Source organism: Phyllobates terribilis, unplaced genomic scaffold, assembly GCF_046119375.1.
Source record: "Phyllobates terribilis strain yellow unplaced genomic scaffold, ASM4611937v1 Scaffold_12__6_contigs__length_324123572, whole genome shotgun sequence".
In the NCBI taxonomy this organism is placed as follows: Eukaryota; Metazoa; Chordata; class Amphibia; order Anura; family Dendrobatidae; genus Phyllobates; species Phyllobates terribilis.
The window spans coordinates 10,125,889-10,147,144 of NW_027362772.1; the positions used below are offsets into that span (position 1 = coordinate 10,125,889).

A 21,256-nucleotide genomic window follows, 5' to 3' on the forward strand; every position below is an offset into this window, starting at 1 on the left:
TTAGCTTTAGGAGCAGTTAGTTTTTTAATGCTTATTTTGAGACTTTGATTTTCCTTAGTAGTCGGTAATGAATCAGAAGATAGGACCTGTTTCATAGGATCAGATGACAGATCTCTGATGTGAAGGGATGATGGTAGATCTGGAGTAATGGCATTCCCTTCAATTGTATCCTGTGGGATCTCAAGCTCATCTGATTTGAAAATTGAAGATATCAGCTGTCCCTCTGATCGCCTGGTAGAGTCACCTGCTAAGTAAAAAAAAATATTATATTATATTTGAATAAAATATTCTTGTAATTTATATTTTTGAACATTTCTACTTAAACTGTCAGTAAAAATGGCAAGTTATGTAAAATATTGAATTATTCACCAAGACAATGACAGTTCACAGTCTAATGGGCAGCACGGTGGCTCAGTGGTCAGCCTTGCAGCCCTGCGGTCCTGGGTTCGAATCCCACCAAGGACAACATTTGCAAGGAGTTTGTATGTTCTCCCAGTGTTTGCGTGGGTTTCCTCCTGGTACTCCTGTTTCCTCCCACATTCCAAAGACATACCGATAGGGAATTAAGATTGTGAGTCCCATGGGGACAGTGCCCATAATGTCTGTAAAGCGCTATGGAATTAATGGCGCTATATAAGTGAGTAAAATAAATAAATAATAGAAAACCTCATATCATAAACCAGTAGAGCGTGGTGTTCAACTGTTTGTTCATTCTCCTCCCAAATGTGGAATAAAAATGCACCACACAATGTTATGCAAGCAAAAATAATAACATAAAAACTTCTACTCATCTCACAAAAAAGCCACCACTCAGGTCCATCATCTGTCAATGGAAAAACAGAGAATTCAACATCATTAGTGGCTCAAAGGCTCTTGAAAAGCAACATGGCTTTCATAAACCAATCCAGCAAAATCCGCTCTTTTCAGAGTCAAATATGCTCCCTAATTAACCCAAATGGAAAGCATCACACCATACTAAAGCTCAAAGCATATTGCCAGAAGGTGCCCGATACAGCCTTTTTCTCCTCTGGTTCAGTCCTCTGTGTTCAGCTCACCAGAGGATGTAACCCCACCCTAACAGGGTCAGGAAATATGAAGAGGTTTAAAATAGCCCCCTCCCACATCCTACCTCGAGTGTTATTACAAAAGGACCACAAGAGTATAGATGCTTCAAATTAATTTTTATTTCTACTGATCCAACTGTCGTAGAAACAATAAGCAAAGGGAATTATCTGTGCTGTTGTGGTGGGTTATTAGAAACCGAATTACCGGCAAGTCTAATTCTATTTTCTCTAATAACCCCCCCACGAAAACACATCGGAGGTATACCAATGATATACTAGGGAGGGACAACAGCCTGAAGAACCTTCTTTCCGAAGGCTAAATCTCCAACGGACATTAGATCTAGTCTGTAGTGTTTGGAGAATGTATGAATTGAGGACCACTTAGCAGCTCTGCAAATCTGTTCGATGAATGCGCTGGCTTTCTGAGCCAAGGAGACAGATATCGCCCTTGTAGAATGGGCCTTGAGCTTTTCCGGAGGAGGCAGATCTTGGATTTGGTAAGCCTCCGTAATTGCCCTCTTAATCCAGTTGGCTACTGTGGATTTTGCTGCTTTCTTTCCTCGGTTTGGACCTTGTGTATGGACAAATAGGTTCTTGTCTTTCCTTTCTTCTTCTGTTTCCTGAAGAAAGTGCAGTGCTATTCTTCGAACATCCAGAGTGTGGAACTCCATTTCTTTCTCGTTTTTTGGGTTGTCACAAAACGATGGAAGAATTATTTCATGAGATCGGTGGAAATTCGAGACCACTTTAGGTAGAAATGAAGGGTCAAGTCGGAAAATTAGATGATCTTCCAGGATTCTCAGGTAGGGTTCGTTGACCGAAAGGGCCTGTAGTTCACACACTCTCCTGGCTGTAGTTATTGCTACCGGGAAAGCCATTTTCCAGGCCAGCCTCTCAAGTCTTATGGCTGATAAGGGCTCAAAGGCTGGAAGGGTTAACCCCTTCAGGACAATGTTAAGGTCCCAGGGGGGAATTCAGTCTGTTACTCTAGGCTGGATGCGGGTGGCTGCTGTCATAAATCTCTTCACCCACTGATGTTCAGCTAGGCTTTGATCAAAGTATGAGCTTAGCGCTGCTACCTGGACCTTAAGGGTACTAGGTCTGAAGCATTTGTCCAGACCTTCTTGTAGGAAATCTAGAATTTGTGCTACATCGGCCCTATGAGGGTGAGTAGGCGCACACTACTTTAATAAGGTCTTCCAGATCTTATGGTAAATGGTGTTCGTTACAGGTTTCCTGCTCTTCTGGAGAGTTTTGATGACTTTGTCTGAGAGGTGTTTTGTTTTTTAAATCAGGAATTCAGAAGACAGGCAGCCAGGTGTAGTCTCTAGGGGTCCGGATGGTGAATCGGTCCCTGGAGAAGAAGATCTCTGATGGGAGGAAGGATTAGAGGGCCCTCCACACTCAGATTGGTTAATGTACCAAACCAACTACTATTTAGCCAGAGAGGAGCCACTAGGATTACTCTGGTCCCTTCGGTCCTTATTTTTTGCAAGGTTTTTGAAAGGATAGGCAGCGGGGGTCTGATGGGGAGGATAAAGGCATACGCTAGTTTGAATTCACATTAGTGAGCGAATGCGTCTACGCCCATGCAAGGGCCGTTTGGATCCAGGGAGAAATATTGAGGTACCTTCGCGTTCTGGTGTCCGACGAAGAGATCTACCTCTGGATAGCCACATCTTTCGATTAACATCTGGAAGACGTCTGGGTTTAGACTCAACTCTCCTGGATGAATCTTTGTTCCGCTTAAGAAATTGGCCTGCACGTTGACTGAACCTTTTATATGAACAGCCGACACGGATGGAAAATGTTCTTGAGCCCAGGAAAATATTCTCGCATAGACTGCTTTTAAGCTTTCAAGTCTTGTGCCCCCCTGATGACGAAGGTGGGCTACTGTGGCGATATTGTAGTTAAATATCTGTATGTGGGATTTCTGGACCAGAGGCTCTGCTGCTTCCTCTACGGCCTTTAATTCTCTGAAATTTGATGAGCGCTGGCTTACCTCTTTGGACCATATACCCTGGAATAGCTCCTGGGAGACTATGGCTCCCCATACCTTCCCGCTGGCATCCACTCTTATGGTTACTAGTGGATTCTGGATCCATGGTACTCCTCTGTTTAGATTCTTCATGCTCAGCCACCAGAATAGAGAGGTTTTTACCCGTGGTGGTATAGGAATTCTCCTGTTCAGAGACCGTAGAGATTCGTCCCAATTCATAACGATGTGGGTCTGTAATGTTCGGGTATGTGCCTGAGCCCAGATCACCATCTGGATACAGGATGTCATAGATCTGAGGACCGACATAGCATTTCTCAATGATACCAATCTCCTGCTTCTTAGGACATTGATCTTTGCTTTTAGCATGACCTGTTTTTGTTTGGGCAGAAACGACATCTAGCTGTGGGAATCCAATAGAACTCCTAGAAACGATTTTGTCATGGAGGGAACCATATCTGATTTTTTGTGGTTCACTAAGCAGCCCAGAGAAGATAGCATCTGAGTGGTCAACTGTATATGCTCTTGGAGCAATGGTACTGAGGGGCCGATTAATAACAGGTCATCAAGGTATGGTACTATTGAAACATTCTGACCCCTGATATAAGCCATGACCTTTGTAAATATTCGTGGGGCTGATGATATCCCGAAAGGGAGAACATTGAACTGGTAGTGGACTATCTGTTCCCCCTGAGCCACTGCGAATCTTAAGAACTTTCTGTAAAGTGGATGTATGGAGATGTGATAGTATGCATACTGGAGATCGTTTGTGGCCATGACATGGTCCTGTCTTATCAGAGGGACCGTCGATCTGATGGATTCCATCTTGAAACTCTGGTAGTGGATATACTGATTCAGTGATTTTAGACTGATAATAATCCGGTGCGAGCCAATTGTTTTTTTTATTAGGAAGAGATTGGAATAATGTCCTCTGCTTATCTCCCCTGTAGGAACCAGGGATATCACCCCTGAGGATAATAGGTCTGTTAGACCAGATATCATGGTGGCCTGCAGACTTTGAGAAGAGAGCAGCGTTATCTTTACTCTCAGGAGTAAAAATAGAATTCTCCTGCTATCCACAAACTCGACTGCCCTCAGGACCCGTGGGGCTGAGCAGATTTCTCTCCACTGAGGGAGAAAGTTTGAGATGCGGCCCCCGACTGTCCTGACGTCATGGTTTATTCTACGTTGATTTTGGGAGAGAACAAAGATTTTTGCCGCCTCTTCCATTTGGGTAGGCTTCACCGACCTGTTTTCCCTTTACCCCTATATTGAGGGGTCGGCTCCTGAGAAGGACGAAAGGGCCTTTTCCTTACATTTCTAGGTTTTGGGAGGGCTTTCTTCTTGTCTGAGGCTTTCTCGAGAAGATCATCTAGGGCTGGCCCAAACATGTATTTCCCTTTAAAGGGGAAGGAACACAATTTCATCTTTGATGCCACATCACCGCTCCAGGATTTTAACCATAGGTCCCGTCTCACATAGTTTGATAACCCAGATACTCTCGCCGCCACTCTCACTGATTCTGCAGAAGCATCTGCTAAAAACCCCGTAGCTTTCTGGAGAAGCGGTAGGGATGCTAAGATGTCTTCTCTGGGGGTGCCAAAGACTAGGTGTTCCTCCAGTTTATCTAGCCAACGAGCCATTGATGGAGCTACGCCCGTAGAGACTGCGTTGGTGCTTAATAGGGCTGCCGAGGTCTCCCAGGACTTCCTAAGTAGTCCCTCCATCTTGCGTTCCAAGGGGTCCTTCAGCTGAGAGGAATCTTCAAAGGGCAATGTAGTCTTCTTTGCCACTCGTGCAATCTGGATATCCACTCTTGGGACTTCGGACCAGCATTCTGCTGTCTTGTTGTCTACAGGAAATCTATCCTTTGTTACGGATCTGGGTGGTGGAACCTCTGTGCTGCGGACTGGACTGGTAGTCAGGCTGGCGGACTGGACTGGTAGTCAGGCTGGCGGACTGGACTGGTAGTCAGGCTGGCGGACTGGACTGGTAGTCAGGCTGGCGGACTGGACTGGTAGTCAGGCTGGCGGACTGGACTGGTAGTCAGGCTGGCGGACTGGACTGGTAGTCAGGCTGGCGGACTGGACTGGTAGTCAGGCTGGCGGACTGGTAGTCAGGCTGGCGGACTGGACTGGTAGTCAGGCTGGCGGACTGGACTGGTAGTCAGGCTGGCGGACTGGACTGGTAGTCAGGCTGGCGGACTGGACTGGTAGTCAGGCTGGCGGACTGGACTGGTAGTCAGGCTGGCGGACTGGTAGTCAGGCTGGCGGACTGGTAGTCAGGCTGGCGGACTGGACTGGTAGTCAGGCTGGCGGACTGGACTGGTAGTCAGGCTGGCGGACTGGACTGGTAGTCAGGCTGGCGGACTGGACTGGTAGTCAGGCTGGCGGACTGGACTGGTAGTCAGGCTGGCGGACTGGACTGGTAGTCAGGCTGGCGGACTGGACTGGTAGTCAGGCTGGCGGACTGGACTGGTAGTCAGGCTGGCGGACTGGACTGGTAGTCAGGCTGGCGGACTGGACTGGTAGTCAGGCTGGCGGACTGGTAGTCAGGCTGGCGGACTGGACTGGTAGTCAGGCTGGCGGACTGGACTGGTAGTCAGGCTGGCGGACTGGACTGGTAGTCAGGCTGGCGGACTGGACTGGTAGTCAGGCTGGCGGACTGGACTGGTAGTCAGGCTGGCGGACTGGACTGGTAGTCAGGCTGGCGGACTGGACTGGTAGTCAGGCTGGCGGGCAGGACTGGTAGTTAGGCTGGCGGGCAGGACTGGTAGTCAGGCAGGCAGCGGGACGTGAGTGCTGAAGCAGAGGTAAGTACACAGTGCTACAACTTTTGCTCGGGCACCTCCATTACGGAGGAGGTGCCTTATATACGGGAGGTCCTTCGGCCATTGGCAGCAGCAGGAGCGCCGGAGGACGCCGTGCGGGGAGCGCGGCGGTAAGAGGGACAGCGTCTCTGCCTGTCAGGAGGCAGAGACGCCGATACTACATCCTTTAACTCCGTAGGGGTATTCAACCTCTTTTCCGGAGACTCCCATTCCTCTAGGACTAAGTCCCTAATACTCTGGTGTATAGGGAACACCAATTTCTTCCTGGAACGAGGCTAAGGAGGATTTGATTTCTTGACGTACAATCCCCTTTATTTCTTCCATTAAGGAAGGCTGTTCCTGCCTGATAATTTTCTCCATACAGTCCTTGCATAGGGGCTTTCTATGGGAGGACGATAGGTTTTTTGTACAGATGGGACATCTGTGTGACAGTCTAGCTTTGTCTCCAGATGCAGGTTCCTTGTCCCCCTACAAGAGAGGGGAGAAGGGAAAGGGAGCTATAATCACTATTACCTTCATCTGGGAGATGGACTACTAGTGCCATACATACTGGGACTGGCCCGGGGCTGGGCTCTACAGATGCAGAACGAGAAGACGCTTCAACAGACATGGTTTTGTCCTACCTGCAGATGTCTTCCTGTCCAGGGCTTCTTTATGGGCGACTGGACCTGAGCCTCCCTCTGATTAGAGGGCTCCTCTCCCAGTGTCCAGGTGAAGATAGGTGTGATCACCGGCGGCTATCGCCGCTTTTTCCCCCCACTGAGCCTGCTGCGTTCCACCGTGGAACGCATAATCGGCGGAAGGGATGTCATCATCCACCGCCCGGCGTCACCCGCGCATCCAGCAGGGGAGAGAGAAGGAGGAGGAGATGGGCCGGAGAGCTCAGAGAGGCCTCCAGCCAGAATATCCTGCAGGTTTTGCCCGAAGGCGAGGACTGGAGGAGGGGGTCCCGAATCCAGAGGAGATGGGAGCAGCGCATGTGAGGAGGAGAGGTAAACCACTCGATCCTGTGCTGCTCGGCTTGTAGTTTTCTCCCCAGTGCCTGTCGCCGGCCCAGCACACCAAGGATGACCTCTTCATCCCTGATAGGGGCAGGAAATAACACTGAAGGGAGGATGTGGGAGGGGCTATTTAAACCTCTTCATATCTTCATATTTCCTGTCCCTTTTAGGGTGGGGTTACATCCTCCGGTGTGCTGTCATGGGGGGGGGGGGGGTATTAGAAAAAACATGTTACATCCCCAACAACAACGTATGTTTGGGGGGAGAACTCGAACACTAAATCAGAGTTGCACTCATTTATGGTGGACCGTTGGAGCTACTATGAGTCCTGAACAGAAGAGTAGAGAAAGTATTAGTGCCTCCATTTCAGGAGAGATTTTACCTGAATTCTTTAGGATTGAAAACATAATGGAATTTATGACGTGGAGTGAATCCATGAAACCAGGGCTCGAGCCATGCCAACACATCCCCTGCAGGTGTGAATAGATGTATATTACAGCCATCAGCCACGCACAGCTTAGAGACATATCATGGCACAGGTGTAATGTTATTTACGTAGTTTATCGCAATCCTGTTTGAAGATAGTTTGAAAAGTCAGGATAAAGGGAAACTCTGTTGTTATTGTACAGAAATTCACACTTGGCCCTCACTGCACATTTAATATTGTCGATCATAAAAGCGAGGTTTGGTCATAAAGACTGAACCTGGTCTTGTAGGAACCATATGAGCACATTCAGCAGCACAGAAGGGAGAGAAGGTAGATTCATCCAATAAGATATCAGGGATCTAGGAAGCCAACAGCATCATTACCCTCCGCTTTCTCTTACAGGCTCATCATAATATTTTTCTTCAAGTGATTTTCTAACTTTTCAGCACTTTCTACATATGCTGTCATTTGGATTGGTAGTTTACAGACCTGGGCAGGTAAAAGTCAGGATCTTCTAATTTCACTTCGTAGGTGGATCTTCCAGGTTGTAAGTTGTATAGAAACGGACTTTCAATGCCCAAAGTCATTTGAACAGTTTTTGGTGGAAGAGAAGGTTTTGGTCTAGATGAAAAATGGTGGGTACACGATTGTGATACGGCCGGACTACACCACCGATAAAGCAGCCACAGCTGGTGACTGAGAAGAATCTGTGACTTCTCTGCATTTAGTAGTTACTACTCACCTGGGTAGTCATATGTAGGAATCTCTTCTTTACACCGCTCATCACCCCTCACATATGTCTCTGTAGTATTAATCTGGGTCAGATCTTCACCCTGAAAAAATATTGTACAAGTCACAAGTATAAACCATATAATACTGGTGGATAAAACAAGACCAATAGGGGAGATCTCGTGACACCTTCTCTCCATCTACCTGATCCTGAGGAACATTGGGATCTTCTTGTTTACAGTCCTGTGGAAGAAGAGGACGGGGACATCTCTCTGGTGTTGTCCTCTTACTGGATAGATCTGGAGGAAACACATACAGGGATTGAATTCATTCTTTAGATACAGATTATTATAGGCCGTGTGTATTCAGTCCTTTCTGTTACCTGATGATGTGAGGGGCTGGGGAACCTCCATCATGATGTTCTTGTACAGATCTTTGTAACCTTGTAAATACTCCCACTCCTCCATGGAGAAATAGACGGCGACGTCCTGACACCTTATAGGAACCTGACACATACAATGATAGTCATCCCCCGATCCCTTCATAGCATTACTGTATAATGTCCCAGCATTCCCAGCAGTGTCACCTCTCCAGTCAGCAGCTCAATCATCTTGTAGGCAAGTTCTAGGATCTTTTGGTCATTCATGTTCTCATGTACCAGGTGATGAGGTGGAAGCCCTGTGATTGGGCTCAGGGTTCTTCCCCATCCCTCAGACACAGGGTCCTGACAGCGCTCACTAGAGGTCTTCTTCACTACTGTGTAATCCTGGTTATGGAGAGACACATTAATAAATCTCACTCCAGACATTTCTAGAGTCCTCACCTCTCCAGTCCTGTCCATCTGTTATTTCCATAGATAAGAATGATGTAATGTGACGTCATCAGAATCTCTCACCTCTCCAGTAAGCCGGAAGAGGATCTCTAGGGTGATTTGTAATATTTTCTCAGCCATCTTGTCTGTGTCCATAACGATCTTTGAAAACTCTCAGGAAAACTCTCTGATATAGAATATATTATATGATATAGAATAGAATATATTCACTGAGAGGATCCGGTATTGTAGAGACCTGAATAAGAAGAAGATGAGCCGATGTAACATCATAAAGAATCCTGTGTAATAATACAATTACTGGAGATAATAAGGGAAACATATGAGATTTATTACAGTATTTAGTTTTCTTCTTTACATCTACTAATAAAATCTATATATTTTAGGCCACAGACAACAAGCAGTTTCTTCCTCGGAGTCTGCAGCTGAATACGTTTCTCATAGACTCTTGTACCTTATTGCTAATTCTCGTCTCATTTACTGACACTGGAATCGGCATTAGTAATACTGCAGGAGATATTCATTACACGTGACATGAGAAATAACCATTTCATGATGAGGACGACATCTTCATCTTCTAATACAGCTCTAGAAACATATTTAGCCAGAGTCTGTCGCAAACGACATCATCAATGGCCGTCTATATGTTTCCTGTCTTCACCAGACTGTCATCTTCTAACGCATTAGAGCTCAGGTCTAATTCACACACAGAAGTTTGAGGCATTTATAAAAGCTTGTTTCTTTAAACAAACACCATGGACAGAAATTATTTGATAGCAGTCTCACCAGGACATGAGTTATTTGATGCCAAAGTCTCCATGTACAGTGTTTTATGGAGTCTATTTCTGACCTTAGGCTTTCCTATATTACAAGAAAAACTCCATAAAAAAGCAGATATTAACATTTTGTTAATTATTTTAAAACAAATGTTTAACATGTTAAAAAGTAACTCTTTTGGGCACCAGAACATAGATGTGCGCCGCAGGGATGGCACAGGTGCGGCAGCTACACCAACCCTGGCAGTTTAACCACTTGCTGCTGTCAAGAGCAAACATGGCATCTAAGATGGTTTGACAGAGTTCGGCTCACTGCCTAGTTACTACGATACTTAAATAACCAATAATGGTGTCTGGGCCTGCAATGTAGAAAAGTCTATTAGGCCGGGCCAGAGGCAGCGTCCAATAAGTTACTTTTTAATGCCCTCATACATATTAGACTAAAGTTGCATGAAACCACTGATTTCCAGGGTTTGGTCGACTACATAAAGTATTTGGGGGCCTCCTGACAGATGATGTCAGAGGTTAATCCGTTTGTTCTTCCTGTAGATAATCCTCCGATAGAGGAGTCTGGAGGCGACTCTCTCATACAGACCACAGGAAAGCTGGAATATTTGTGTATGGAGGAGTCGGAAGAGATAGCCGTCTGCCAAATGACCGCTCAGCCAACACTTATCTCGTGTATGGGGCCGTTAGTATTACATACATACATACAGCTGACACCTATCGGGTGGCAATATTCTCTTATTCCTGATTGCAGTTTTAAAACAGCAATGAGGCAATAAGGCCCCTTAACGACAGCCGTTTTAATGCGGTCGTTAAAGAGTTAAAAAAGTAATTTAAAAAAAGGTTTAACGTGAAAAAAATATCAGTTTTAGCAACAAAAAATATCCATCACGTTAGGGAAAACAGACTCACTGCACAATGGTAGTTAAGTCACGTCCATAACAACTTTAACCCTTTCCCGCCAGAGCCTGTTTTCGCCTTCGTGACCAGGCCAATTTTTTCAAATAATGACCACTGTCGCTTTATGAGGTACTAGCTCTGGAACGCTTCAACGGATCTTACTGATTCTGAGATTTTTTTTGTGACATCTTGTACTTCATGATTGTGGTAAAATTTCTTTGATATCACTTGCATTTATTTGTGAAAAAAATTGGAAATTTGGCAAAAATGTTGAAAATTTTGCAATTTTCAAACTTTGAATTTTCATGCCCTTAAATCAGAGAGATATGTCACACAAAATAGTTAATAAATAACATTTCCCACATGTCTACTTTACATCAGCACAATTTTGGAACCAAAATAATTTTTTGTTAGGAAGTTCTAAGGGTTAAAAGTTGACCAGCGATTTCTCATTTTTCCAACAAAATTTAGAAAACCATTTGTTTTAGGGACCACATCTTATTTGAAGTGACTTTGAGGGGCCTTTATGACAGAAAATATCCAAAAGTGATACCATTCTAAAAACTGCACCCCTCAAGTTGCTCAAAACCACATTCAAGAAGTTTATTAACAATTCAGGTGCTTCACAGAAATTTTTGGAATGTGGAAGAAAGCAATGAACATTTTACTTTTTTTCACAAAAAAAGTTACTTTAGACCCAATTTTTTTATTTTCACAAGGGTAACAGGAAAAAATGGACTATCCAATTTGTAGTGCAATTTCTGCTGAGCACGCTGATACCACATATGTGAGGGAAAACCACTGTTTGGGTGCACTGTAGGGTTCGGAAGGGAAGGAGCGCCATTTGACTTTTTGAATGTAAAATTTGTAAAAATAATTAGCGGACGCCATGTCGCATTTGGGGAGCCACTGATGTGCCTAAACAGTGGAAACCCCCCACAAGTGACACCATTTTTGGAACTAGACCCCTTAGGGAACTTATCTAGATGTGTGGTGAGCACCTTGAACCCCCAGGTGCTTCACAGAAGTTTATAATATTGAGCCATAAAAATAAAATTTTCACATTTTTCCCACATAAACGTTTTTCAGCCCTTAATTTTGCATTATCATAAGGGTAACAGGAGCAATTGCACCATGAAATTTGTTGTGCAATTTCTCCTGAGTAAGTTAATACCCCATATGTGGGGGAAAACCACTATTTGGGTACACTGCATGGCTCGGAAGGGAAGGAGCGCCATTTGACTTTTTGAATGTAAAATTTGTTTGAATAATTAGCGGACGCCATGTCGCGTTTGTGTAGCCCCTGATGTGCCTAAACAGTGGAAACCCCCCACAAGTGACACCATTTTGGAAATTAGACCCCTTAGGGAACTTATCTAGATGTGTGGTGAGCACTTTGAACCCCCATGTGCTTCACAGAAGTTTATAATATTGAGCCATAAAAATAAACTTTTTACTTTTTTCCCACCAAAAAAATTTTCATCCCCTAATTTTGCATTATCATAAGGGTACCTCATAAGTGGGGGATAACCCATGCTTTGGTGTACGGCAGGGTTCGGAAGAGAAAGGAGCGCTATGTTGGCTGGGATAGGTTGCAGACACCATGTCAAATTTGAAGAGTCACTGACATGCCAAAACATCAGAAACCCCCACAAGTGACCCCATTTGGTAAACTACACCTCTCAAGGAATTCATCTAGGGAAGTAGTGAGTATTTTTTAATTTTTAAATTTATACCATTGGGCATTGAAGAAAATATAATTATATTTTTACCACAAAAAAATGTTTTAGCCTCAGATTTTACATTTTCACACAGGGCAATGGGTAAAAATGGTGCCGAAATGTGTCACACAATTTCTTCTAAACGCGGCAATACCTCATATGTGGCTGTACAGTACTGCTTAGCCATACGGCGAGACCAGGGAGGGACGGAGTGCTATTTGACTCTTGGAGAACAAATTATTGTAGAATAGTTTGTGTACTCCATACACACAACCCCTAAGTGCTAGAAGAGCAGAATCCCCCCTCAAGTGACCCTATTTTGGAAATTATACCCCTTTGGGAATTTACCTACAGGTGTAGTGACGATTTTGACTCCATGGGTCTTTTCCAGAAACAAGCAGCAATGGAGGATGCTGAGAGAAAATTTAAAACTGCCGTTGAAGTGACCAATACGCTGTAGTGACCAGTACGTTGTGCCCAGCTCGTGCTTCTGGAGACATGCACCTGTAAATTAGGCAAGCTCTCATCGCTACAGGAATGCCAAACATGTGGAGCCTAAATGTAGTTCAGGCACATTGTGGGACTCAGAAGGGAGGGGGGCATTTGAATTTGGGAGCACAAAATTTTCTGAATTTCTTTTGGGGGGCAAGGGCCATTTCGCTTTTCCAGAGCCTTTCTGCTACCAGTAACTTGGAAGTCCCTTATATTTTTAACAGATGACGGACCTGAGTGGGGACTAGCTTTTTTTGAGGACTGAGTTGAAGCTTTTATTGGGAACATTTTACGTAACATTTATCCGGCGCTCTAGGCTGAGCACTTACATCGGGGTTTCCATCTAAATCTCCAAGTGATGTAATTCAGATGAAACCCCCGCGGGATCCATTCACTGTAATGAGGCAGCAGAGTTACTCTGTATTCCATCTGGCCTCTGTTAAGCGGTGTCCTTTTTTTCAGAAGTGCACAAAACTGTGGCCAACCGCACTCTTATGCACGCCTAAAAAAACTGACACCGTGGGATCACAGGCCAGACGGCATCCACAGTGCCTCCATCTGCCTCATTACAGGGAATCTTCCTCTGAATCACGTATTTCAGATATTTACACGGAAACCCCGGTGTAAGCGCTCAGCACAGAGTGCAGGCTAAATGTGAGCCGAGCCTTACTGCTATCTTTGGGAAGCAGAATAAACAAATCAGTAGCAGGTGAAGAATTGGTTTTATTTATTTTTTACGCCGTTCCTCATGTGGTATAAGTGATTAGACGACTTTATTCTTCGGGTCGGTGCGATGCCAGATTCATATCTGGCTTTTATGATTGACAGCTGTCACATACTAAAAGACGCTTTTTTTTGCAAAATCTAGTTTTTGCATCGCCACATTTTGAGAGCTATAATTTTTCCATATTTCAGCCGACAGAGTCATGTGAGGGCTTGTTTTTTGCGGGACAAGTTCACATTTTTATTGGTACCATTTTTGGGTATGTGACATTTTTTGATCGCTTTCTATTCCGTTTTTTGGGAGGTAAAATGAACAAAAACCAACTATTCAGGAACTGTTTTTTGAGGTTTTTTTTTATGCCATTCTGCGTGTGGTAAAAGTGATAAGGCAGCGTTATTCTTCGGGTCAGTACATTTACAGCGATACTACACCTATATAGTTTTTTTAATTTTTGGCGCTTTTACACAATAAAACCATTTTATAGAAAAAATATTTTTTTTGCTTCACTTTATTCGCTTTATGGAACTTTTTTATTTTTCGGCTGATGGAGCTGTATGACGGCTTTTTTTCTTGCGGGACAAGATGTTTTCAGCGGTACCATTTTTATTTCAATTTGGCTTTTTGATCGCATTCTATTCCACTTTTTGTTTGGCGATATGATGAAAAAGCATAGTTTTTAGCTCCGTTTTTTTTTTTTTACGGTGTGCACAGAAGGGGTTAGTGTGACAGTTTTATAGATCGGGTTGTTCCGGAAACGGCGATACCAAATATGTGTACTTTTTTTGTTTTTGCATAAATATACGGATTTATTGGTTTAATATTTTCTTTATTTAATTTTATTTATTTTGTGATTTTTTTTTAACAGTTTGAAAACATTTTTTTTTACTTTTGTTTTTCCATTTTACTTGGTCCCTTTATAGGACATCAATTTTTATTTTTCTAATCCCTGTTCTCATGCAATGCAATAGACATGTATTGCATTGCATGCGAGCTCTGCTGACTGTTTTACACTGTCAGTGTCTCCTGCGAGACTCAGCTGCAGGCAGGGCCTAGCAGGACACCGTACATTTCAGACCCGGAGGTGGTCATGCTACTGCTCTGCACCACACCCGCAGCGCTTGCAGGACCCTGGGGGTCCTGAGCGCTGCGGGACCACCAACTGTTCATAAAAGTCGGCGCTGCCCAATGCCCAGGCAGCGCCGACATTTATATACAGTGGGCGGTCGGGAAGCGGTTAAAAGTGCCTCCCTAGTAATGGAACAGTATAGCAGATCCAAACAGAATGAAGTATGTTCTGTTAGGGGCCCGTAATCCAGCACGGCGGGTGTTAGATGTTCTGCCTGTGCTGGCTCTGGGCATATTGCAGGTATTGCAAATGGTCAGGTACAAAAAGAGAGGAAATACAGCTCTGGTAAATGTTAGAAATGTGGTCACTTCGGACATATTGCAAGGAATTGTTATTGTGAGGAGTCCAGCAATATTGTGATGGAGAAAAGGCATTTACACAGACAGAATAGCATTTCTTCTCAGTCCCTTGTGCCCCACCATGTGCAGAAGGGTCAAAATGGCCGATTACAACCAGGGAGGAAAGGGTAAAATTGCCCCTAGTGAGGCCTTGATATAACTCAGTACATCCAGGGGCAGCAGCGTCTCTAACAGGCCTTTACTGTTCTTTATCTATACGGTGGTTTTGTTTTATTAGTTTATTTTACTATTTGAAATAGGGCAGAAAGTTTCCTCTAAACTATAGTTATTACAGGGGGACTTTCTCCACCTCTATTGGGGTCCGATATTAATTAACTTCAAAACTGACTATTAATTAATATACAAATATTAGTGATGCTTAACGTTATCTGTTCCTTATGCTATATATTGAGACAAACCCTGTATCAATTGTAGCTATGGCATGTCTGCCTCCTGCCCGGCGGAGACGACGACCTCCTTATCACTGCGCCCCCTCCTGGTGTCTCCCGCGCCGCAGCTTGTCTGGGCACTGTGCCTAGGGCGCGCGCGTGCTCCTTGTCTCTTAAAGGGGCCGTGTGCCCCATCCTAAGATGTCCCCGGCCAATGGCTGGAGGACAGGTAATATATAAGGCACCTCCCCCGGCATGGAGGTGCCTGTGCAACGTGTTAGTTTGGCCTCCTAACCTTTCTGTCAGTTCTTAGGTCCCCATGCTGCCCGCCAGCCCGTCTACCAGCCGTGCCCGCCAGCCCGTCTACCAGCCGTGCTTGTCTGTCTGCTTACTATATATATATATATATATATATATATATATATATATATATATATATATATATATATATATATATATATATATATACACACATACATATATATATACATACATATACACAGTACAGACCAAAAGTTTGGACACACCTTCTCATTTAAAGAAATTTCTGTATTTTCATGACTATGAAAATTGTACATTCACACTGAAGGCATCAAAACTATGAATTAACACATGTGGAATTATATACTTAACAAAAAAGTGTGAAACAACTGAAAATATGTCTTATATTCTAGGTTCTTCAAAGTAGCCACCTTTTTGCTTTGATGACTGCTTTGCACACTCTTGGCATTCTCTTGATGAGCTTCAAGAGGTAGTCACCGTTAATGGTTTTCACTTCACAGGTGTGCCCTGTCAGCTTTAATAAGTGTGATTTCTTGCCTTATAAATGGGGTTGGGACCATCAGTTGTGTTGTGGAGAAGTCTGGTGGATAGATAGCTGAAATTGTATTATGGCAAGAAAAAAGCAGCTAAGTAAAGAAAAACGAGTGGCCATCATTACATTAAGAAATGAAGGTCAGTCAGTGCGAAAAATTGGGAAAACTTTTAAAGTGTCCCCAAGTGCAGTTGCAAAAACCATCAAGCGCTACAAAGAAACTGGCTCACATGAGGACCGCCCCAGGAAAGGAAGACCAAGAGTCACCTCTGCTTCTGAGGATAAGTTTATCCAAGTCACCAGCCTCAGAAATCGCAGGTTAACAGCAGCTCAGATTAGAGACCAAGTGAATGCCACACCGAGTTCTAGCAGCAGACACAACTCTACAACAACTGTTAAGAGGAGACTTTGTGCAGTAGGCCTTCATGGTAAAATAGCTGATAGGAAACCACTGCTAAGGACAGGCAACAAGCAGAAGAGACTTGTTTGGGCTAAAGAACACAAGGAATGGACATTAGACCAGTGGAAATCTGTGCTTTGGTCTGATGAGTCCAAATTTGAGATCTTTGGTTCCAACCACCTTGTCTTTGTGCAACACAGAAAAGGTGAACGGATGGACTCTACATGCCTGGTTCCCACCGTGAAGTATGGAGGAGGAGGTGTGATGGTGTGGGGGTGCTTTGCTGGTGACACTGTTGGGGATTTATTCAAAATTGAAGGCATACTGAACCAGCATGGCTACCACAGCATCTTGCAGCGGCATGCTATTCCATCTGGTTTGCGTTTAGTTGGACCATCATTTATTTTTCAACAGGACAATGACCCCAAACACACCTCCAGGCTGTGTAAGGGCTATTTTACCAAGAAGGAGAGTGATGGGGTGCTACGCCAGATGACCTGGCCTCCACAGTCACCAGACCTGAACTCAATCGAGATTGTTTGGGGTGAGCTGGACCGCAGAGTGAAGGCAAAAGGGCCAACAAGTGCTAAGCATCTCTGGGAACTCCTTCAAGATCATTGGAAGACCATTTCCGGTGACTACTTCTTGAAGCTCATAAAGAGAATGCCAAGAGTGTGCAAAGCAGTCATCAAAGAAAAAGGTGGCTACTTTGAAGAACCTAGAATATAAGACATATTTTCAGTTGTTTCACACTTTTTTGTTAAGTATATAATTACACATATTGTGATGCCTTCTGTGAGAATGTACAATTTTCATAGTCATGAAAATACAGAAAAATCTTTAAATGAGAAGGTGTGTCCAAACTTTTGGTCTGTACTGTATATACAGGGGTTGGACAAAATAATGGAAACACCTAACGTTTTGGCATCATAATCTTAAAACATGTTATCATATGTCACGGTTTACATGTTTATAATGTTTAGTAGTTGATTATTTGTGTTATGTGGTATGTGTATGTAAATTAACTGTTTGTTTTGCCGAATTGTAAAAACATTGATGAGAACCTGATACCAATGGCAGACCTCTCAGATTTTCAAAGAGGACAAATTGTTGGTGCTCGTATGGCAGGCGCTAGTGTATCAGAAAGTGCCCGAATGCTTGGCGTGTCAAGAGCTACTGTCTCCAAAGTAATGACTGAGTTTGAAAGAGAAGGAAAAACGTCCACAGCAAAGCACAGGTCCGGCCGGAAGTCGAAGTTGACTGAGAGATACCTTCGGACTCTAAAGTGAATTGTGAGAGAGGATCGCAAGACCTTGGCTCTGAAAATCACTGCTGAACTCAATGAACACCTACAGAACAGAGTTTCCACAAAAACTGTTCGTCGGGAGCTGCACAAATCTGGATTCCACGAAAGAGCTGCAATTACAAAACCGTTGCTCTCAATGACAAATGTTTCCAAGCATTTAGAGTGGTGTAGAAACCTCCAGAATTGGTCCCTCGAGCAGTGGAAACGTGATATTCTCCGACGAATCATCGTTTACCCTTTTCCGACCTCCGGCCGAGTGTACGCTTGGAGACAGCCGAAAGAAGCATTCCATCCAGACTGCCTTTTCCCAACTGTAAAACATGGCGGAGGTTCTGTGATGATCTGGGGTGCTATTTCGTGGAGATCCGCCGGGCTAATGATATCCCTTCATGGAAGAATTAACAGCCAAGATTATTTAGGCATTTTGGGCGACCAAGTGCATCCTATGGTTCAAGCACTGTTCCTGGAGGGGAACGCCATCTTTCAGGATGATAATGCACCAATTCATACAGCTAGAATCGTTAAAGCATGGCACGAGGAACATTCTAATGAAGTTGAGCATCTCATCTGGCCCCCACAATCCCCAGACCTCAACATTATTGAGCATTTATTGTCGATTTTAGAGATTCAAGTTAGACGTCGATTTCCGCCGCGATCGTCACTCAAAGAACTGGAGGGTGTATTAACTGAAGAATGGGCTAAAATTCCTTTGGAAACAATTTACACCTTGTATGAATCCATACCTCAGAGAATTGAGGCTGTAATCGCCGCAAAAGGTGGACCTACTGTTAGAACTCTTCTGTTAGTTTTTTCTATTTTGTGGTCACGTGACCTGCTGCCTATTTAATCCAGACCCGCCCTTTTGGCTTTGCTGGACTTCAGTGTTATTTGACTCTCTATCTAGCCAGGTGCTTTTGTACCTATCTCTCTAGTTCGTTTGGTCCTTTGGACCTCTAAGTACTTTTTGTCTGTTTGTCTTTTTGCTCCGCTACAACATCTGCTAGGAGGTGTCCAATTTTGTCCCAGTCCTTAGTTCTTTTAGGGACCCCTCCCTTTATTCTATAGGTCTGCGTTCAGACTAGCTGAGGACGAAGGCAGGTCTGTTCACAAGGAACAGGTCGCCCGCTGCAACGTAGGGAATCAGCTCAGTCTTATTGCAGGGACAGATTCCCTTTCTTTCCTTAGTTCTTGTAGCAGATCATAACACCCACACCATATTAAACTAACTTTTGTTGATGTTTCAAGGTGTTTCCATTATTTTGTCCAACCCCTGTATATATATCAAAAAAAATAAAGTGAACACTCAAATAACACATCCTAGATCTGAATGAATGAAATATTCTCATTGAATACTTTGCTCTGTACAAAGTTGAATGTGCTGACAACAAAATCACATAAAAATCATCAATGGAAATCACATTTATTAACCAATGGAGGCCTGGATTGGGAGTCACCCCCAAAATTAAAATTGAAAAACACACTACAGGCTGATCCAACTTTGATGTAATGTCCTTAAAACAAGTCAAAATGAGGCTCAGTATTGTGCGTGGCCTCCACATGCCTGTATAACCTCCCTACAACGCCTGGGCATGCTCCTGATGAGGTTGCGGATGGTCTCCTGTGGGATCTCCTCTCAGACCTAGATTAAAGCATCCGCCAACTCCTGAACAGTCTGTGGTGCAACGTGACGTTGGTGGATGGAGCGAGACATGATGTTCCAGATGTGCTCAATGGGATTCAGGTCTGGGGAACAGGCGGGCCAGTCCATAGCTTCAATGCCTTCATCTTGCAGGAACTGCTGACACACTCCAGCCACATGAGGTCTGGCATTGTCCTGCATTAGGAGGAACCCAGGGCCAACCGCACCAGCATATGGTCTCACAAGGATCTCATCTCAGTACCTAATGGCAGTCAGGAGGTCATTTTGCAGGGCTCTGGCAGTGCTCCTCCTGTTCCTCCTTGCACAAAGGTGGAGGTAGCGGTCCAGCTGCTGGGTTGTTGCCCTCCTACGGCCCCCTCCACGTGTCCTGGTGTACTGGCCTGTCTCCTGGTAGCGCCTCAAGCCTCTGGACACTACGCTGACAGACATAGCTTCTTGCCACAGCTCGCATTGATGTGCAATCCTGGATGAGCTGCACAACCTGAGCAACTTCTGTGGGTTGTACAGTCCGTCTCATGCTACCATGAGTGTGAAAGCACAACCAACATTCAAAAGTGACCAAAACATCAGCCAGAAAGCATTGGTACTAAGATGTGGTCTGTGGTACCCACCTGCAGAGCCACTCCTTTATTGAGGGTGTCTTGATAATTACCAATAATTTCCATCTATTGTCTATTCCATTTGCACAACAGCATGTGAAATTGATTGTCAATCAGTGTTGCTTCCTAAGTGGAAAGTTTGATTTCACAGAAGTTTGATTTACTTGGGAGTTATATTCTGTTTAAGTGTACCCTTTATTTTTTTTTTGAGCAGTGTATATATATATATATATATATATATATATATATATATATATAAATATATATATATATATACACACACACACACACACACACACACACACACTTACAGTAGGGAAACTGTGGGAGGCAGAATCTTGAAAAAAATCCAGAAAATCACATTGTAGGAGTTTTACATAAGTAATTTGCATTTTATTGTATGAAATAAGTATTTGATACAATATATTTGTTTGCAATTACAGAGGTCAGACGTTTCCTGTAGTTCTTGACCAGGTTTGCACACACTGCAGCAGGGATTTTGGCCCACTCCTCCATACAGATCTTCTCCAGATCTTTCGGGTTTTGGGGCTGTCGCTGGGCAACATCCCTCCAAAGATTTTGTCTTGGGTTCAGGTTAGGTCTGGAGACTGGCTAAGCCAGTCCAGGACTTTGAAATGCTTCCTACAGAGCCACTCCTTAGTTGCCCTGGCTGTGTTTTGGGTCATTGTCATGCTGGAAGACCCAGCCACGACCCACCTTCAATACTCTAACTGAGGGTAGGAGGTTGTTGGCCTTCAATACAGTGCAGTTGTCCTGTCCTCTTTGCAGAAAAGCACCCCCAAATTATGATGCTTCCCCCACCATGCTTCATGGTTGGGACAGTGTTCTTGGGGTTGTACTCATCCTTCTTCTTCCAAACACGGTGAGTGGAGTTAATACCAAAGGTTCTATTTTGGTCTCATCAGACCACATGACTTTTCTCCATGTCTCATCTGGATCATCGAGATGATCATTGGCAAACTTCAAACGGGCCCTGACATGTGCTGGCATGAGCAGGGGGTTCTGCAGGATTTTAATCCATGGCGGCATAATGTGTTACTAATAGTGATGAGCGAACGTTCTCACCACTGCTCGGTGCTCAACAAGCTCGGCGAGTATTTACGGGTTG

At 44.2% G+C, this 21,256-nt stretch overlaps 1 protein-coding gene across 4 annotated transcripts in view; it reads right to left on the minus strand.

The window, feature by feature from the left end:
- Positions 1 to 21,256, minus strand: part of LOC141171873 (uncharacterized) — a 92,221-nt gene that overhangs the window by 51,312 nt on the left and 19,653 nt on the right. Inside the window, exons 2-7 of one of the 4 annotated variants that reach the window (XM_073655505.1) lie at positions 8,943 to 9,114; positions 8,634 to 8,813; positions 8,430 to 8,553; positions 8,252 to 8,346; positions 8,061 to 8,151; positions 87 to 244 (exon numbers count right to left, since the gene is read on the minus strand). The exons of 1 other annotated variant lie outside the window; for it this stretch is intronic. In XM_073655505.1, coding sequence (XP_073511606.1) covers positions 87 to 244; positions 8,061 to 8,151; positions 8,252 to 8,346; positions 8,430 to 8,553; positions 8,634 to 8,813; positions 8,943 to 9,014 — 720 coding nt within the window. In that variant the 5' untranslated portion in view covers positions 9,015 to 9,114. Of the gene's footprint in view, positions 1 to 86; positions 248 to 8,060; positions 8,152 to 8,251; positions 8,347 to 8,429; positions 8,554 to 8,633; positions 8,814 to 8,942; positions 9,115 to 21,256 lie in introns of all 4 variants that reach the window. 2 more of the 4 variants (XM_073655504.1, XM_073655508.1) reach the window with 2 other exon arrangements.